The sequence below is a fragment of the Arctopsyche grandis genome, chromosome 9, assembly GCF_051622035.1.
Source record: "Arctopsyche grandis isolate Sample6627 chromosome 9, ASM5162203v2, whole genome shotgun sequence".
Taxonomy (NCBI): Eukaryota; Metazoa; Arthropoda; class Insecta; order Trichoptera; family Hydropsychidae; genus Arctopsyche; species Arctopsyche grandis.
Window position 1 is genome coordinate 29,352,303 of NC_135363.1, and position 20,575 is coordinate 29,372,877.

The 20,575-nt window shown below is 30.2% G+C and overlaps 2 protein-coding genes across 2 annotated transcripts in view; one reads left to right on the plus strand and one right to left on the minus strand.

Moving 5' to 3' along the window:
* Window positions 1-4,162, plus strand: part of LOC143917342 (uncharacterized) — a 58,828-nt gene extending 54,666 nt beyond the window's left edge. The window contains exon 2 of the mRNA XM_077438822.1: window positions 4,136-4,162. Within this exon, the coding sequence (XP_077294948.1) occupies window positions 4,136-4,162 (27 nt within the window). The remainder of the gene's footprint in view (window positions 1-4,135) is intronic.
* Window positions 4,163-4,235: 73 nt separating this feature from the next.
* LOC143917343 (uncharacterized) lies at window positions 4,236-20,470 on the minus strand. Its single transcript, XM_077438823.1, has 10 exons — window positions 20,401-20,470; window positions 19,470-19,597; window positions 18,559-18,733; window positions 18,293-18,427; window positions 17,812-17,888; window positions 17,571-17,729; window positions 7,045-7,196; window positions 4,782-4,992; window positions 4,486-4,660; window positions 4,236-4,369 (listed from the first exon to the last, which is right to left on the minus strand). The coding sequence occupies exons 1-10, from the start codon at window positions 20,468-20,470 to the stop codon at window positions 4,236-4,238; spliced, it is 1,416 nt and encodes a 471-aa protein (XP_077294949.1).
* Between the last annotated feature and the right edge of the window lie 105 nt (window positions 20,471-20,575).

Below are 20,575 nucleotides of genomic sequence, written 5' to 3' on the forward strand. Positions count from 1 at the left end.
CATTTATCGGTCAAAACTTTTCATAATAAACCCTAAAAAACTTCAATTAAGCGTTAATTTTAAAAAATCGTATAAAACATCGAAACTATAGTCGAAAAAGAGATACATATGTATATTTACTTAAAGAGTAAAAGAGACCTCCTTTTTTAAAATTTTTGTAAATATAAAACGATCGGCAGGAGGCCCAGGACATTGTTTAAAATCAATTATTTTATTTATTTAACGTTCCCTTGATACGGCAAAAGATTTCCACTGGGTAAGTTTTCCATCGATGATAATCCAAAATTCACATTTTTCGCTCCGGTCTTATTACTAGCCTCTTCTTACTTCGCTTTCGATTTTTACATCTGATTTCGTCTGACGAAATTTGGGTTCTTATCCAATCGTTTTCAAACTTTGCCATTTCGCTCGGTTTGGTCATCAATATACATATATGTACATATTATGGATGGTGAAAAATAATCGTAATAGACACGTTTGAAAATACTCCCCATTATCTTTATCGGTGACGGCAATTGTCCACATTGCTGGATTTATCCACACTATTTGAAGATTACACCACACTAAAAGGGCAATAAAGTTTGATTGTATATTTGTAAAACAGGAACTCTGATTGGTGAGAAATCATAAGGTAGGATTTCAATATTTAAACACAGCGGATGAATCCACGTATTTTTTGCATATTTAATCTCGACATATTTACCTACAAATATAAAGTAGATTTGCACACAATTACGATCACAATATCCCACGAAGTTCGTTTTATTGTGATCGCCATGAATAGCGTCCGTCGATACCGAAAGGTCCTCGGGACTTGAATGGAATCGGACAACATATAATGGAAACGCTAAGTGGCCACTGGGGCTATCACACGTTGCGAACCACCCCTAGGTAGATGGGTGAGAAGAGTGGTCTAAGTATTGTATAATACGTACATATGTACGTCGGTACCTGCCCCTTTCGGATAAATCAAAAACCCAAACCCGAAAAGGCGAAGCGTCGAAAATTCAATTTGGCGAGTTGACACTTTAAAAGGTTTTATGGAAACCATTTGTTGGATCGGGAGAGCGTGCCGGGGTCGGAGGAGAGAAAAAAAGGAATCGAGGGGAAAAAAGGAGCAGCAACAGAAAAATATTTGGTAGCAGATTAATGATAAGCATCGTGGGGTTAGTGCGGGTTCGCACGTCGCAATAAAAGGGTTGAGATTTGTTACTTCGCTCTTTGCCGCTGTGGTCTCTCACTTTCTCCCTTTCGGAATAAGGGCTTTCTCCTCGGGGACGTTGATCGAAAGTCGAACCAACAGACGCTTTTAGGCACTCATAACTAACTTATAGCCGCGATGAAAATATGCTCTGAGTGACGACAGATTCGATTTGACGATCAGCACTTAATATTGGATCGTGGGCTGACTGTTTCAATCCCACAGCAGATATAAACTGTACGTTAATGCTGAATGTGGTCTGCAGAATAAAACTAGCACAAATTTAAGATGGGCATCTCAAATGTGGCAGATAAGCTTTTAACAGTTTGTTTGTTTGTTGTAAATTTTTCTCATCCACTATTAACTTATCTGCTAATATATTTATTTTATTTTACATAGATATATACCAGGAAGGCTTGACAGGAAGACCCCAATACGCCTTCCTGGACAATTAATTACAAACAATGTAGGATTTTTTTATTACATAAATCACTGTATTTCCAGAAGCTGAAGAACAAGAAATAACAATTAATTAATTTATTAATTTATTACAGAATTTATCCATTGAGAAATCTATGGATTTACAAATTATACACACATATTTTTTACAAATTATACACACAATAAATACAAAAGTTTTGTGACAACAGAAAAGATGATTTTTTGCCAATTTTGAGGAACTATTTCAACAATGATCAGATAAAATTGGCATACTCCGATAAGAAACGATCGATTTGGAGTCACAAATACTCCCAAATCTAACCAGCAGTATTGCGGATCGAACCCACTGATCACTTGATGCTAAACATACACGCTGCCATTAAGCCACACTGCTGGCTTAATGGTAGCGTGTATGTATTGTCACGTTCTAATGAAAGATTAAATCATTTTTCTTTTTTTTTTACTTACCTCTTATTAAGTTCACATGGTTTTCGTGTTTGTGGTCATTTTTTGTATCTCTTATCTCTTATTTAAACTACTTGGTTAACTCACCAAGATTTTTTTGTTCTTATTAAAACTTTACATTTATCGTACATTCGAAAAACGACTTTATATGAGATACGTAGAACTGTTTCACTTTAACTTTGCTTCGCTATTTAACTTTTTTCTGCTGCTGATGTGTTGACTACTACTCTCGGAGTTTTTTTGGTGATGACCAACTTAAATTCAAACATTAATGAGTTTATATACTGTTCTTTAAAACAATGAAGTGTTGAAAACACAGGTCATACAATTTTGGTTAGTCAGTATTTGAGGTGTGCTATAAATCAATGGTGTTACTTGTAAAATAAGGTGTGTCACAAATCAATGGTGTGTCTTATCCCTACTGGTTAGTCGGCTACATTGATAAGCGAGGTACATAACAGTGTGTAAATGTAAAGCATATTTTATTTATTTTTCATTTATTCCAGGAAGGCCTAACAGGTAGCCCCAATGCGCCTTCCTGGCCAGAAACATTGTACATTTGATACAAATATTAATCAAACTATACATAAATTAACATCCTCATAACATCCACATAGTATCCACATATAACAAATCAATTAAAATCCACAGAGATACATATTTGCAGCATTTTTAAATAATTCAGCGAAATTCGAGATTGCTGGAAACTCGAGATTTGCGAGAAAATGGGTATGATTGCCAATTTTTTGGAACCATTTCAATGAAAATCAGATAAATTGGCGAATTCTGATAGAAAACGATCGACCTGGAGTCATAAATATCCAAATCAGATCAGCAGCTATTAAAGATCCAGGTTTGGCCAGGAGAAACTAGTAGGATTTGAGCCCGTGACATTAAATGCTTACTACTAGTCTGTTCTGCTGGTATAAAGATATTCATAAAATATTATAAAATCGTTAAATCGGTAATTTTTTTTTAAAGATTATTAAATTTTTAACATAAAGCGATGATATTTTAAATAATAATGTTAATTATTATAAATACACTATCTTAAGTATCATATACATACATATGTACATATTTATGTGTATAAAAGCGCTATTCTGTGTGACTGCGATAACTCTCGTCAAATGAAATGACCATAGCTCATTTTACAATACGAAGATTTTTCTTAAAGTAGGTACACCAAAAACAAATTTTGTCATTTTGAGCTTAACTCTATTTATAATTTTTGTTCATGATTTTGGATCGGCATCTTTTATACTTTTATTTTATGTATAAAATAACGCCTCGAATACTAACCTTTCCAAGCTCCAAGTAATACAAAATAAAGCCCTAAAAATAATTTATAATACACTCATATATACTATCTTGAAAAAACTGCATGCCATATATAATTTTCCGTTTGTTACAGACATTACTAACAAACTAACCTGTAGATTCTAAGACAGAATCACTAATAACCACACTAACACACTTGTGAAGAGTCTCGGTGATTACAACAAAATGTCTATACCCTTCAGGTATAAACACAGATTATCTAAACACAATCTGCTTTAGGTCATCGACTTTAGAGAGTTTTTAATTAATATTATGTATTAGATGTATTAAAAGCATTTATAAGGATTGTAAACAGGTTTTTGAGCTCTTTATCCTATTATGCGGTAGATTAACATTAGAATAATATAATACTATGATTACTAACCAAATTTAATTAAATTATAAAATAGAAAATGATCAGTTGATAAGTAGCTATTGAAATAGATATAAGATGAATTGTGAACATAATTTCGTAATAATAAAAAGAATTTAAAATCAAATACTTTTATTTAACTAATAATCACAGGATATCCTATTTTCACCACAATTTACATAAACAAAAAAAAAATATCTGTTCCATGAGGATTTAGTAATAGACATATGTAAACATTATATATAGGTAAATAATATAAAAACGAAAACACTTCAACACTTAAATAAAATATTAAAATATTTTAATTCTAAGTATTACTGTATATTGATTTTTAGATTGGGCTTGGTTTTGTAAATTCATGAAACTTAAATATGAAATAATGCTTATGTTATGAAAAACAAATTAAAACGCAATAAAAATGAGTCATGGTGTACCTTAATCAGACTGAGCTTCTGATACTAAATACTTCCTTATCAAAAATGATTTTGGAGCTGAACGTTCAACTATTTTGGAATTCAACTTTCTCAAACCGTTTGTTTTCGGATTCAACTCGTAATTATTATTCATATCTGAAAAAATAATCAAGCTTTTAAAATTGCCATTTAATAATAAAACTAAATCGAACATGAAGTGATTAAATTGATGTACACATATTTGATGATGTGGTATTGAGGTAAAAACTTACTGCCAGAAATTATGATATTTTTGTCAAAAACGACAGCACCTGTCCATAAGGTTTCCTCAATGGTGTTCGTAATATTTGACCATTCTTGAGAATCGGGATCTAATCGTTCCCCTGGAACATTATCAACGGTCCAATTGCCTCCGATAGCAAATAGGCTTCCATCCAAAAATAAGATCTGAAATGAGACAAATGATAATTGAATCCATCGGAAAATAATATGAATTACAAAAACATGTGGGTACTCAAGAGCTAGTAGCAACACTAGTAAAAGTAATTTGCAATAATAGTAATCGTACGGAAAATTTATATCTTTCGAATTGCATCGGTGTTCCTGTGGTCCAACTGTTTGAATCTGGATCGTATATCTCCAACGTATTTAAATTATCAAATATCTCGTTGACTCCTCCGGCAACGTACATTTTCCCTTCCCATTTACCAACTGCGTGAAAATATCGCTTTGTCAACATTGGAGCCACTACTGTCCAGCTATTTGATGGTGGATCATACCTAAAACCAAATTTTTTTTATTTAAGGCATTTCAAAAAAAATCATTCCACTGTCGATGATATATTTAGTGATTTTGTTTAATTTCGACCCATTTGTGAAGTTAGATGGCTATCGAGGCATTTTTCGCAGTTATTTCAAAGTTTTAATAGATTGTCGCACACAACAAGTGCACGAAATTAATGATATTATTAACAAATATGTTTAAAGATGCTCAAATTTACTTGTTGATAACGATTTTAAATGTTGTTTTGGGCTTTTACTTTATCTATGTATGTACGTAGTAACAATAGATGAAGTTTTGTGATCATGCAAAAATTTTAACTCGAGATTTTGACTGTTTTGAATTCAGAATCGATCACTTATCAAATTTTCATGATCTAGAAAAAATGTGTGTATGTCTGTATTTCAGTGGATTTTGGGGATATTTTGAACACCGTTAGTCCTATCGAACTGAAATTTAGTATGGAGTACTGAAATTCTTATCAACATCAAATTTTTAAGTTAACCGGAAATGGTACCTCCCCTTATAGGTGTCCCCTTTTTTAAGTTTTTGAATTCAATTATCTCCCAAGCCACTAATTGAATCGGATTGAAATATTTTTACATGTCATATAAATTATAAATTTTATAACCTTATATTTTTATCTGAACCGGAAGTAGTACTTTTACTCTAGAGAATCGAGGCTTTTTTATGTTTTTCAAAAAAAACCTTGTGGTTTATTGAACTGAAATTTCATATCTATTAAGTTGTGTGCTCGTCACGAAAAAATTCAAGTATAATTCTTGTATCAATGGGATGAAAATAAATAAAAATCATTAAATTATATAAACTGGAAGTGGGATTTTGTCCTCTTAGAATGGTCAAAAATGTTGTCGTCACTACTTTGTCCACACCCCTGAACGTATCAAGCTGAAAATTTATATTTGTATTCTTTATGTACTTTTATTATTTTATTTTGACCTTTTAAATTATTTTAATCTTCTTGATATTTATTATGTAAAAAACTGATAGTGATTTTAATTATAAAAAAAATTTGAACAAAATCCGACAACCGGAAGTAGGACTTTTGTCTTGTGCAAGTTTCCATACATTTGCACTCAATTTGTCATATCTATTAGTATTTTATAGTGCTGCCGGTATGTGTGAATGTATCTGTACGGTTTATTTATACTCATATTCCTCAAATACATATAAAAAATAGATTAATTAAGTCGTGGGTTCATATTGTTATGGCCATTTTAAGTTCAAAATTTTTATATTGAAAAAAAAATTGTGAATATACTAATTATATTATACAAAAAAATAATTGTTTATAAATTAAATTGATTTATACACATTATGAACTTTCATAAGATCATTCTTATTATTACAAATATTACAAATAATATTTTTTTATTATATATCACAGCCGTATAATGATAGATCCTAAATACGCACAAATAATAAAATGATTTAAATAAGCTCCTATCAAGAATATATTAAAAAAATAATGTCTTACCTCATAGAAAAACTGTAATCGTGGAATCGTGAATAAAAACACTGCTGAGATGAATTTGTGTTCGAAAACGTTATTACATTATTTTACACATTTGTTTTAGCTTAAAACAACAGCGAATTCTTACTTACGATAACATTTTCTATAATTTTATACCTGAACACGCAAAAACTACAAATTATGAAAAACACAATTTGCCAAAATTTTAAAAGGCCTTGTGTAGGTTATGGAAACTACTTTCAATAATATTTTATTAGTTTATGACCTTGTCTTCGTCCATAACTAAATCTCAAAGGCACTGCTAAGTGCTGTACCTTTTTTTGTTGTTCAAAGAAATATACGCCTATTCAAGAATAAAAGTTTGGATATACACATTTCTTTTGATCTTCAATATAAATTTTAAATTCGTAGTTGTTAGTTTTGAGTAAAAAACATTAATTAAAGAAAACCTTAAAAAGCCCGTTGATCGAGCTAAAAAAGCCGGTTTTCGGTTTTTTGAAAAATGGTCAAAAAGCCGGCTTTTCAGTTTCGGTTTAAACCTGCTTGGAAGCCCTACCTCTCAACAATGTCATATACCGTGAAGTTGTCTCCCAAACCTCCTGAAATGTAAATATATCCATCAATTTCTTCAGCTCCTGCGCTTCTTCTCTTTTGGCCCATTGGCGCCAGATAAGATGATGTGTTTGTTGATAAATCGAAAGCCACTACCTATGTATTATGTAAAAAAAGATTAAGCTTCATGAATTGTTTTATATTATATCAACTTAAGGGATAATATTTTTGGCACAGGTATAATTAAATGTCAAAACGAAATTAAATTAAACGACAATTAACATCTCTAAAAAAGCTCGTATGACAGAATCGGTGCTCACGCGGCAAATCAAAAGTCAAACGGGTTGCCAGTAACAAAAATAAAATTTTACATTTCAGTGAAATCATAACCAGATACATTTTCACTAGGTAGTCGTATGTAATATCTAACAGCCAACATTTATTTAAAGGTTAGATAAGGTTAAGCTAGGGTTGGCCCTATTCATTTAAAATTAGGCTGTTAGGGTCGGTATTTATTTTTGTCAAATTTTATTTTTATTACTAGCAACCCATTTGACGTTTTATTTTCTGGGCGAAAACCGAATCTGTCGTGCTAGCAATTTTAGAGAGGGGCATTGTATTTATTTTCCAGGCCAATTAATGGTACCCCTAACTTAATAAAATAATACTTTTATATATGTACATATATACTGTAGAAGTGTTATATCTCATCCAAACATTCATGGTCGCCTATTTTTCCACCAAATATAAATACTTTTCCGTAAGTTACAATCGCCGTATACTCATCAGTCGCATTCACGTGAAATGTTTTGAAAATTGACCAAGTATCGTTTTCCGGGTTGTAAGCTTCCAAAATACAATAGTTCTAAAACAAAATTATCATTTTAAAACATTTTTTATACTAAAAAGCAAATATTTATATTTGTTTTGGCTTTTACAGTATTCGGAATATTAGGTCCTACAGCTATTAATGTGTATGGATAGTCCGATTTTAAGCTTTTTTCTGTTGCAACTGTGAATAAAAAAAAACATAATTAATTTAAATCAATAATCAAATTAACTGGGTATTGGAATGAATTAATTTTTAAATCGTTTATCGTGTTAACAATAGATATTCATCACACGTAGTAATTTATGTGAGATGTTGTATTATCGTATTGAGAAGATTCTATGTACATATAATAACGTTCGGCTTAGGTGTAATTGGGTTATCTTGGTTTTAAGATTAAAGGTCAATGACGTTAAAATTGGATCACATACATATTTACATATTGTATTTTACAAATATAGATACATATATACCAGACCCCAATGCGCCTTCCTAGATAATTAATAACAAACATTCCAGCATTTTTATTAAACAAATCGCTGTAATTTGGGAGGCTGAAGAGCACGAAATTAACAATTTATTGATTAAATAATTAATCCAAAGAGACGTCTATGGATTTATACTTGAACATAAATTTTTACATATTGTAAATAAATCAAATTCAGATATTTGTAACATAACGCGAAGGATGATTTTGCCAATTTGATAGAGGAACCGTTTCAACAATGAAATCAGATAAATTGGCAAAATCTGATAAGAAACGATCGACTTGGAGTCACAAATATCCAAGTATATGTGGACTAATTTGCAGCATTCATACGAACCAGCGAAAAATCAAGATACCGACAATTTTCAGGAACCATTTCATTGAAAATCACATCAATTATATTATCTTATTGAATTCACTACCACAATTTATAAATATCTTAATACTCGTACACAAGTAGATGTTATATATACAGACTTTCAAAAGGCTTTTGACAAGGTTAATCACGGTTTGCTAATTCGTAAATTATCTAAATTTGGAATTCATGGAAATTTACTTAGATGGTTAACTTCTTATCTTAATTTGAGAAGTCAATTGGTTACAATTAAGGGTTTCTCATCTGCCCCTAAAATAATCCTTTCAGGAGTTCCTCAAGGTTCTCACCTTGGACCACTTCTGTTTATTATTTTTATTAATGACCTAATCCCCCTACTGAAGTGTCAATGCTTACTTTATGCCGATGATCTTAAGGTTTTCCATCCTATCAATAGTGAGTCGGATTGCTTAAAATTACAATCCGACATTGATATAATATCTGAATGGTGTAATGTAAACCTTATGCATCTCAATATTTCTAAATGCTTCTCAATGACACTTTCCAGAAATCGTAACCTAATTGACTTTACTTACAATATTAATAACGTAGATCTTACAGCAAAAAATTGTGCCAGAGACTTAGGTATACTTATAGATTCCAAACTATCATTTAATGAACATATTAATCATATTGTTACTAAATCTTATAAACTATTGGGATTTATTTGCCGAGTTGCGAAGCCCTTTAAGAATCCCCATACTCTGATTCTACTCTATTACAGTTTAGTTCGTAGTAATATGGAGTATGCCTCAATCATATGGTCTCCCTATTACCAAACTCACATTGAGCACTTAGAAACAATCCAGAAGCGTTTTCTGCGCCATTTATCCTATAAGACTGGTCTTAAAAAACTGTTACCATCTTATAATGACAGACTTTCTTTTTTCCATATTGCAAGTTTGTCTCAGCGTAGAAGGGTTTCTGATTTGTTAATTTTATATAAGATTGCTAATGGTATTCTTGACACGTCTGTTTTAAGCGAGATTAATTTTAACGTTAATGCCCGATTCACCAGATGCACAAATCTTTTTTATCCACCTATTTGTCAAAGCAACACCTCTTTCAATAGTGCAATCGTTCGTATATGCCGTATTTACGATAGCTTAGATGATTGTCCTGACCTCTTTAGAGACTATTTTAGTATTTTTAGGACAAAGGTGAAGAAAATAATATGTGGTTGATTTGCTTCTTCACCCTTATAGTCTTTCTTTTTCTTTTTTACTTTATCTGTATCTTTTTCTTTATCTGTTTCTTTTCTTTTTTTTTAAATCTTGATGTTTTTGTAATTTTACTTTTTTATATCACCATGTGGTGCTCACTGTAAATGGAATATTATATTTTTATTTATGTTTATTATTATTTTTTGTCTCATTATACAACTTTCTTTTTATATTTTATTCTGTATGTGTGCCTATTTAAATAAAATAAAATAAAAAAATAAAATATCCTAGCGACATGTTTAATATAATAATAATTTGATAAGGAACCAATGAAATCAGATAAATTGGCAAACTCTAATAAGAATAGATTGACTTGGAGTCACAAATATCCAAGTGTATATGGACTAATTTGCAGTATTCATACGAAGCAGCAAAAAATCAAGATGCTGACAATTTTCAGGAACCATTTCATTGAAAATCACATCAATTGGCAAACTCTGATAGGCAACGATTGATCTGGAGCCACATATCCAAGGTTTGACCAGCACCAACTAATAAGATCGAACCCGTGATCACTAACCTAACCTAACCACTATATTCTAGCATTATATCCTAGCAACATGTTTAATATAATAATAATTTGATAAGGAACCAATGAAATCAGATAAATTTGAAAACTCTGATAATAAACGATTGCCTTGGAGTCTGTAATATAGAAGTCTGACCAGCAGTATTAAAGATTAGCACGGGATAGAATCCGGTAACCTTTTTGGTGCTAAACATAAAAGCAACCACCGAGCCATAATTTTGGCTATACATCGGTATTTATATTGAATACATATCAGTTAAAATCTTTCGATCAATATATCTCATGAAATAGAACCTTCAAATATCTATATTTTTATTATTTTATACATGCATGTATGCATATCGAGTAAAACGAAAAACTTTTGTTACTTAAAAGAAATAAAAAGAAAATAAGTTATTTAATGGTTGATATAAAATCATATTCACCTCTGTGAGATTGGACGTTAGATACGAAAGCCTTCGGTACCACAAATGATTTTGCAAAAAAGCGTAAAATCTTTTTGGGACTCATAATTCTCAGTTGATTATTTTTAGGATTCAATTCATAATTGTCCTTCATATCTGAAGAAATGAATAAAATTTAAATATTGTCATTGATTTATAAAATTTAAATGTATATAAAATAATTAATGAGATGGTTGATGGGTTGAAATTTAATATGTCGTTTTAAAACCACATGTAAGAAAATAACCTACTGGCGGTTATTAGAATATTGTCGTCAAAAACGACTGCATCCGTCCATACTGTGTCGTTGATAGTGCTGGTAATATTAGACCACTTTTCAGTATTGAGATCAAGTCGTTCTCCTGGACAATTGTCTATGGTCCAGTTGCCTCCAAGAGCGAATAGATATCCGTCCCAAAATACGATCTTAAAAATAGGTAAAAATTAAGTCACATTAAAATATCGATGAAAAATTGAAAAAAATTAAATTAAATTTTTAAGTTACAAAATATACATACATATGTATATTTAACAAAGTTCCATATTTGGAAATTGTCAAATTCACTTAATGCTACTTTAAAATCACATTTGCTCAATCTTGACCCACAGATTGAAAATTGCAATATACCGTCGAATTTCATAAAAGGGTAAATGGTTAAATGATTTTTAAATTGTAAATGGTTAAATGATTGATACATAAAATAAGATAGATAAGACTGTCAACTGTCAATAAGATAGGTAAAACAAATGTGGTTACTTTTTCTAAAAACTTTAAACTATATACAATATTGAATCGTAAATCTCAGGTAAATAATGTCATATACATACATAAATGCATTAAAGTAAATTCGTAATAATAAATAAACTAAATTTTTGTTTTTGTTTTTATTTTTAAGCAACCATATTTAGTTTGGACAATTTAAAAGTTTCAATCGTAATTGAAACAAACGTCTAGTCTGTGTTGTAAATTTGAAATTGCCACACTTAATACTGAAGGTAAACAGACTCCAGACAACCTTCTCCATAATACGCCATTGCATTGATTTTTAATGTAATATTATGCATAAATATGCTTGTATATGTACATAATTCGCAATTTAAGGCATTTAAAAAATTACTAGTGTTTACTGATGGCGAAATTATGCCGATTTACCGGTAAACCGTGAATCGATACACTCGTATTGCAATCCCTATTTATAATAACATATTATTTAACTTACGGAGAATCTCGTCCTATAGAATTGCATCGGTGTTCCTGCAGTCCATGTGTTGAAATTTGGATCATAAATCTCTAATGAATTTAAATCGTCGAATTCCCCGTTGACTCCTCCGGCGACGAATATTTTCCCTTTCCATGTATTGATGGCGTGAAAATATCGTTTTGACAACATCGGAGCTACCATAGTCCAAGTGTTTGATATTGGATCATACCTTAAATCATTAATTGCATTTGTTTCGTGATTTAAAACTCAAACTGCCAAATTACGAAATGAACTGCTTTGGAAAATTCACTCCCATATTATATTATTATATGATTAAAATTTAAATACTACCTCTCAACTGTGTCCAATACTGTGCTATTAGTCCCCATACCACCACAGACGTAAATATATCCATCAATTTCAACAACTCCTACAAAACCCTTCACTTGTTTCATCGGTGCTAGATTAAACGATGTCTCTGTTGCTAAATCAAAAGCCAAGACCTTTATTTACAAAACCAAAACAAGAATCAACGTTTTATAAGTAAAAAATAAATAAACATAACAACATATTTGTAAATTATGCATCCGGTACCTCATCTGTATATACTTCGTCGCTTATTTTCCCACCAAATATAATAAGTTTTCCATGGTACACGAAAGATGTGAACGCATCGTTCATGTTCATTCGAAATTTGGTATAAAGTGACCACGATTCATCTTCTGGGTTATAGACTTCTACTTTACAAAGGTACTAAAAATAGCATATATGTATGGTCAAAATATTGTTATTTCTTCATATTTACGGATATTATTAGTCTTGGCTATTACAGATTTCATTCTTGAGGGTCCTACGGCTATTAATGTGAATGGGTTGGTCGGTTTTGAGCTTACTTCGGTCTCTGTTACTGTAAATGACAAAAAATAGCATATAGATATTTAATTAATTAAGAAGTTAGACCAACAAAATAAAAATATTTTTATTGCATATGTAGGAACTTACCGTTATGAGAATGAACTAAGGCTAATATCGCCAGAAAGGATAATATGAATAAATTCTTGAAAATGTACATCGTGGACACATACATATGTTCATATGAACAAGCAGTACCTATTTGTAACACCGAGCTATGAACGATTAGTGATGTATTGTTAAATCAACAACTTCCTTTATATGTACATATTATATTATATATATATTTGTATGCAATAACTTATTTATCACGTATAATCAAGTTATCTTACACATAATTGGGTTATCTTTTGTCTAGGATCATAGGTCTATGATGTAAACAATAGGAAGTATAATGAACTTATGACATTTGCCATTTTTTAAATAATAAATCTTGTTTATCTATACACGGCAAAATCAGTTCAATGGCAGATTATTTAGTTTCCGATATTTCTGAACAAAACAAACAATAAAAGGAATCCGATCTTCATGTTCATTATATTCGATAAAAATATTATTCACTCTTAAATATTAAATTATACTCATTTATGCATATATGTATTATAAAAAATCCGGGCCCCGGTGCAAATTTGAAAATCCACCCCCCTTGACCCATTTTAGTAAAACAAAATTCAAAATATGTAAAAAAAAAAGTGATATGGATATTTCAATTAAAATCGTTGCTAATTTATAAAAATATATTTCATATTAATTTATATATGTAAATATTATACAATATAGTGAAACAAGTGAAATTAATTAAATACAATAATAAACTATAGCAACACATAAAATAAATAATTAAACCATATGTACATATGTACATATATACAAGTTAAAAATAGTTTCATTTAATAATAATAATGAAATAAAAATTATACATGTAAAATTATATAACATAAAAAATCGTAAAATATCAACTTACATATATTATTTATGGAAGAGCAGGTACATATTAGGTAATAACGTATTGAATTTGGAATGATTTTTTTCTGTGAGAGCGTTTTGAAATGTTTCTATATATGTACATATACACACTTCAGATTGATACATGTTCATTATGGGTTAAAATAATCAACATAGAAAACAGTTGAATAGTAAAAATGAATTCGTAAACGACAAATATTATTAATTTAAAAAATAGCTTTGATTTGAAATATTCTTAATCCAGTCTACCGTTTGCAATTATACAGCAAAATTTTAACGTGTTTGAATAACGAATTTTCCGAAAGTCAAAAGACAAACACATACTTTTAACGAATAAAATCAATCATTTTGTATTACACTTCTGTTGAATTATTCTAGGAATAACACGTGCATCACATTTGTAATTGTTAAAAGTTTCATAGCAAATTTTCAAATAGGTAAATTTGAAAGATTTTATATATATTATCGATGTGTCAAATGCACTAATCTCGTACTTTTAACTGTCCGCTTATTACCTGCTTGAATCGGACAAGAGTTCTTTTACTAATTTGCTTTGGATATTTTAACGCGGGAACCGACCATTCTGAACACCGGAACGGATCTTTCCCTATATTTTGCTTGTGCCATGAAAATAAGGTAAAATCCGCCACTCGAAAACAGTTATACCATTTTGCAGTGTCCAAAAAATCCTAAGAGTATAAAGGCCAAATAATGCTTTTATACTTTTGCTAAAAATGTACATATTATTTGCGGGAGCCCCAGGCCCCCTTCGAAAGCCGGGCCCCAGGTTATTTGCATACCTTTTGCCCCCCTTTCATCGGCCCTGCATATTACTTAATTGTCTTATTTATTGTATTACAACGTATTTATTGCCTTAATTTTAAATAGTACATACAGCCATGGACAAATTTAAAAGGCCATTTATAATAAGAAGAGGTTAGTAAAAATGTATTTAACTGAAAATATTCGGGTATTTTAAACAACCGCTACCTGTTTTGGATCTTGTTAGGGAGTTAATTTTTGGGATTTTGAAATGACACAGTGTTTCTTCAATATTCTTCCCGTTTTTCATCGAGTTTTTAATGTACCAATCACCTATACCTTTTTAATGTATATTCAATATGTACAGTTCAATAGACCATTGAACTGTACATCGCAATAATTTAAGTTGTTTGGAAATTTTTATTTAGCCCGATCCTTGAAAATGTAATATACTTGTTCCTTCACTTCCATACTATTAGTAGTAGTTAAAAGTTATTACTTTAGAAATATAAGGTTTAGTTTTGCTAATTTATGATCCTCGAACGAATCTGAAATATCGCATAAAGCTTATGTAATAAACAACATATTCAATACATACATACATATAACTTCATCAAAATAATGCCTATACATGTGTGTACCTTAATAAATCAAATTGAACGTCAGATACTAAAGTTTTCAGAATCAAAAATGATTTTGGGAATGAACGCAAAATTTTTTTGGCATTCATCTTTTTGAATTCATTAGTCTTTGGATTAAATTCATAATTAATATTCCCCACTGAAATAATTAAGACACAAAAATATTTCATAAATTCATTAAAATAAAACGTATATAAAATAATTTACTAAATCAGATAAATTTCCAATGATGGGCTAAAATAATATGTCGTCAATAAAACCATATGGAAAACTTACTACCAGTAACTATAATTTTGTCGTCGAACAGTACTGCATCGGTCCATATTGTTGTGTTCATGGTGTTGGTAATATTTGAGTACTGAGATCAAGTCGTTCTCCTGAACAACTATCATGGCTCCAACTACCTCCGAGAGCAAATAGATGTCCAAAATACAATCTAAAATTATGAAAACTCTTATTGGATTCGATGGAAATGAAGTTGAATTATATTATTAATGTACATTATCAAAAACTGATAAAAATTTTCAATGGTTTTTGTCAATATAATTACATACTTAATACATATGTGAGTTCATATATTACCTAAAATCCTTTTGTTTTTTTCAAAATTCAATTCATCCTACTATTAAATCAAACAAGACAATTATTAAAAACCTTAACCTACATTTATATTTGAGCCGATATATTGTTAATTCCAATTTTAGTTCCAAAAACACTATTTCTGTTTGGCTTAATTCATAAATGGCTTTCATTTATTTTAATTCGACATGTCCATAATCTTGGAAAAGCAGAATTAACGTATTACAGGCCACCATTTTTTTTTAAATATTGCTAGACGCAAAATATTATATTCAATGTTTTGCGAGATATTTTTTGAAATGAAGATAGAGAAGAACTGCTATTATTCCACTTTCAATAATTATAACCAGTGGTGTAGTGCTAAATAAAAAAGAACAAGTTCGGTGTTTAATTTTTATGACCCCCCCCCCACCGATTTTTTCGTTACTAAAAAAAAAGTTGTATCCTAATATTGGTAGTTGAAATATTTATAAAAAAAAATCAAATAATAATTAACAAATATTCTTACTTGTAGAAATTATGTATTTTTTTATATTTTATAAAAACTACCCATCCCTCTTCTACATCTTTCATTTTGCAAAACCCGTGTTTGTGTGTCAACGGAAACATTTGCTTTTAGCAATGCTAAAACCATGTACATATGTATACATATTGTACATATGTCAAAAAACGATAAAATTTTAACATGTGAATTTAGAGATGACTATTCATTAAATTTAACCTGAATTCCCTCATTTAATCTATCCTCAAGAGCGTATGGCCAATAGTTCAAAGAATGTTTCATTTCGAAGGTTTGGGTGGTTTTAGATAAAATAATCCAATAAAGTCTTTTAAGTTTTGAATGTGCTCAGATTACTATTCAATTGTGGTCATCAAGCGTTAGAACGAGAGTATGCTCATAATATTTGGAATACAAAATTTTATATGAAATTTTAGTCAAAATATTTTTTTAATTGACGACATGGCTTTAAAAAGAAGTACCAGGTCGACGACCTGGCCCGACTACACCACATATTATAATGGCTCATATATGTACATATGTCTATATAATACAGTATTTAACTTACGGGAAATCTTAATCTATATGTTTGCATAGGTGTTCCTTCAGTCCAACTGTTTGAATTAGGGTCGTAAATCTCTAATGAATTTAAGATGTCGATTTCCTAGTTAAGTCCTCCGGCGACGTACATTTTACCTTCCCATGTATTGACAGCATGCAAATAACGCTTTTTCAACATTGGAGCCATAATAGTCCACGTGTTTGAAGCGGGGTCGTATCTAAAATCAAACGATATGATTATTGGATGGTTCTTTTTAATCAAAGCATTAGACAAATCATTCCAGCATCGATGATACATTTTGTGTTACCTCTCTACAATGTCATATACCGTGAAGTTGTCCCCCAAACCTCCTGAAATGTAAATATATCCATCAATTTCAGCAACTACTGCTTTTTCGAAAGATCGAAAGCTACTACCTGTCAATAACAAAAAAACATTTAAGCTTATTGCTTTGTTTTATAATAACTTAATAACATAGTACTCTTGTATATGTATTTATGTATGTACTGCATACTTCTTATACCTCATCCGAAAATTCATCGTCGCCTATTTTTCCACCAAATATAAATACTTTCCCGTAAGACACAAACGACATATACTCATCAGTCGTATTCAAGTGAAATATATTGAAAATTGACCAAGTATCGTTTTCCGGGTTGTAAACTTCCAAAATACAAAAGTTCTAAAATCAAATTATCATTTTAAAATGATATTCAACTAAAAGGTACGTGTACATGAGTATGTGTATTTGTTTTGGCTTTTACAGAATTCGGAATATTAGGTCCTAGAGCTATCAATGTGCATGGATAGTCCGATTTTAAGTTTTCTTCTGTCTTTGCAACTGTAAATAAAAACAATCATAATAAATTTAAATCAAAAATAAAATTGAGTCAATACGTTCATCGTGTCAATACGATAATACATCAAGATGATGTATTATCGTATTGACAAGATTCTTTATATGTATAGTTACGTTCGACTTGTATTATTTATTTATTAATTACGTTCGGCTTATTATTAGGGTTATCTTGGTTTTAAGATCGAAAGTTAATGACGTATGAATTGGGTCACATACATATTAATATATGTTGATAAGTATATTGAATGCATATCAGTTAAAATCTTTAGATCAATATGTCTCATTAAATAGTACTACATACCTATGTATGTGCATATATCTATTTGTTTATGTTTGAAACAAAAAGAAAATAAGTTTCTTAATAGTTGATATAAAATCATATTCACCTGTGAGAGATTGGTTGTCGGATACAAAAGTTTTCGGTACCACAAATGATCTTGCAAAATTGCGTGGAATCATTTTGGGACTCATTATTTTCAATTGATTAGTGTTCGGATTCAATTCATAATTGCTCTTCATATCTGAAGTAATAATTATAATTTAAATGTTGTCCGTAATTTATAAATTAAAATGTATATAAAATAATTAATGAGATGGACGATGGGTCAAAATTTAATATGTCCATATTAAAACCGTATGTAAAAAAACCTACTGCCGGCTATTAGAATACTGTCGTAAAAAACGACTGCATCCGTCCATACTGTGTCGTTGATAGTGTTGGTAATATTAGACCACTTTTCAGTATTGAGATCAAGTCGTTCTCCTGGACAACTGTCTATGGTCCAATTACCTCCAAGAGCAAATAGATATCTATCCCAAAATACGATCTAGAAATTGTTCAAAATTAAATTACATTTTGGCAGTTACAAAGTATACTTTTGTATATCGGTAGGTACTTTTAAGAAATTCAATAATTTAATTTGCAAAATTCGATATTGGAATTTTATGATAGTTACACATTTGATAAAACTTGACCTATTTACTGTTCATAATGAGGGATTGCAATTTACCGTTGAATTTCATAGACGGATAAAAGGTAAATGATCTTTCCTACTATCGATACATCGATATTAACCCGTAAATAAAAAAAAAGTTGATTAGATAACTTTATGTGGTTACTATTCCTGAAACCTTTAACTTTGATTGAATCGTAAATGATTAAAAAAAATCTAAGGTGAATAATTTCATATAACTGTATCAAAGTAAATTGGTAATAATAATATTTTTTTAAAACAATCATATTTATTTATATTAAGTTTGGACTATTTAAAAGATTTGATAAAAATTTAAACAAGTGTCTGACGTTAGTCTGTGCTGCTCATAAATTTGTCAATTGGAAATTGCCACATTTAATACTGAAAGTAAACTAGACTCCAGACAACCTCATAATACGCCATTTGCATCGATTTTTTTATGCAATAATTTGCCAGTATATGTACTTAATACGCAATTAAATAGATTTAAAATATTATCATTATTTACTGATGGCGATTTACCGATTAACCGTATATCGGTACACCCGTATTGCACTCCCTATTTATAATAACATATTATTTAACTTACGGAGAATCTCGTCCTGTAGAATTGCATCGGTGTTCCTGCAGTCCAAGTGTTGACATATGGATCGTAAATCTCTAATGAATTTAAATCGTCGAATTCCTCGTTTACTCCTCCAGCGACGAATATTTTCCCTTTCCATGTATTGATGGCGTGAAAGTATTAGTTTCGTGATTTAAAACTCAAACTGCCAAATTACGAAATGAACTGCTTTGGAAAATTCACTCCCATATTATATTCTTATATGATTAAAATTAAAATATTACCTCTCAACTGTGTCCACTACTGTGCTATTAGCCCCCATACCACCACATACGTAAATATATCCATCAATTTCAACAACTCCTACAAAACCCTTCACTTGTTCCATCGGTGCCAGATAAAACGATGTCTTTGTCGCTAAATCAAAAGCTAAGACCTTTATTTACCAAACCAAAACAAGAATCACCGTTTTATAAGTAAAAAATAAATAAACATAACGACATATTTGTAAATTATGCATCCAATACCTCATCTGTATATACTTCATAGCTTATTTTCCCACCAAATATAATAAGTTTTCGATGGTACACGAAAGATGTGTAAGCATTCTGTATGTTCACTCGAAATTTGGTATAAATTGACCAAGATTCATTCTCTGGGTTATAAACTTCTACTTCACAAAAGTACTAAAAAATAGCTCATATGATCAAAATATTGTTCTTTTATCATATTTACGGATATTCGAATAGTATTCATCTTGGCTGTTACAGATTTTGGATTTGTGGGTCCTGCGGCTATTAATGTGAATGGATTGGCTGACTTCTTTCTTCGGTATCTGTTACTGTAAATAGCAATAAATATAAAAGAGCCTTGTAAAAAATAGTATATATTTAATTAATTAAGAAAGTAGACCAACCAAATAAATATATTTTTTATTGCATATAAAGGAACTTACCATTATCGGAATGAACTAAAGCTAAGATAGCCAGAAAAGATAATATAGATAAATTCTTGAAAATGTTCATCTTGTATTATACATATACATATAAACAAGCAGTATTTTTCCACCAAGCGATGAACGGTTAGTGATGTATTGTTAAATCAACAACTCCCTTTATATATATTTGTAT

Bases quoted from the DNA above. Each gene is read 5' to 3' on its own strand.
- LOC143917343 (XM_077438823.1), bottom strand. From the start codon at position 20,470: ATGAACATTTTCAAGAATTTATCTATATTATCTTTTCTGGCTATCTTA. The intron at 17,889-18,292 runs GTGAATATGATT...TTTTATTTACAG, and splicing joins CGACAACCAATCTCTCACAG to TTGCAAAGACAGAAGAAAAC. The intron at 17,730-17,811 runs GTAAAAGCCAAA...ATTTGATTTTAG, and splicing joins GACCTAATATTCCGAATTCT to AACTTTTGTATTTTGGAAGT.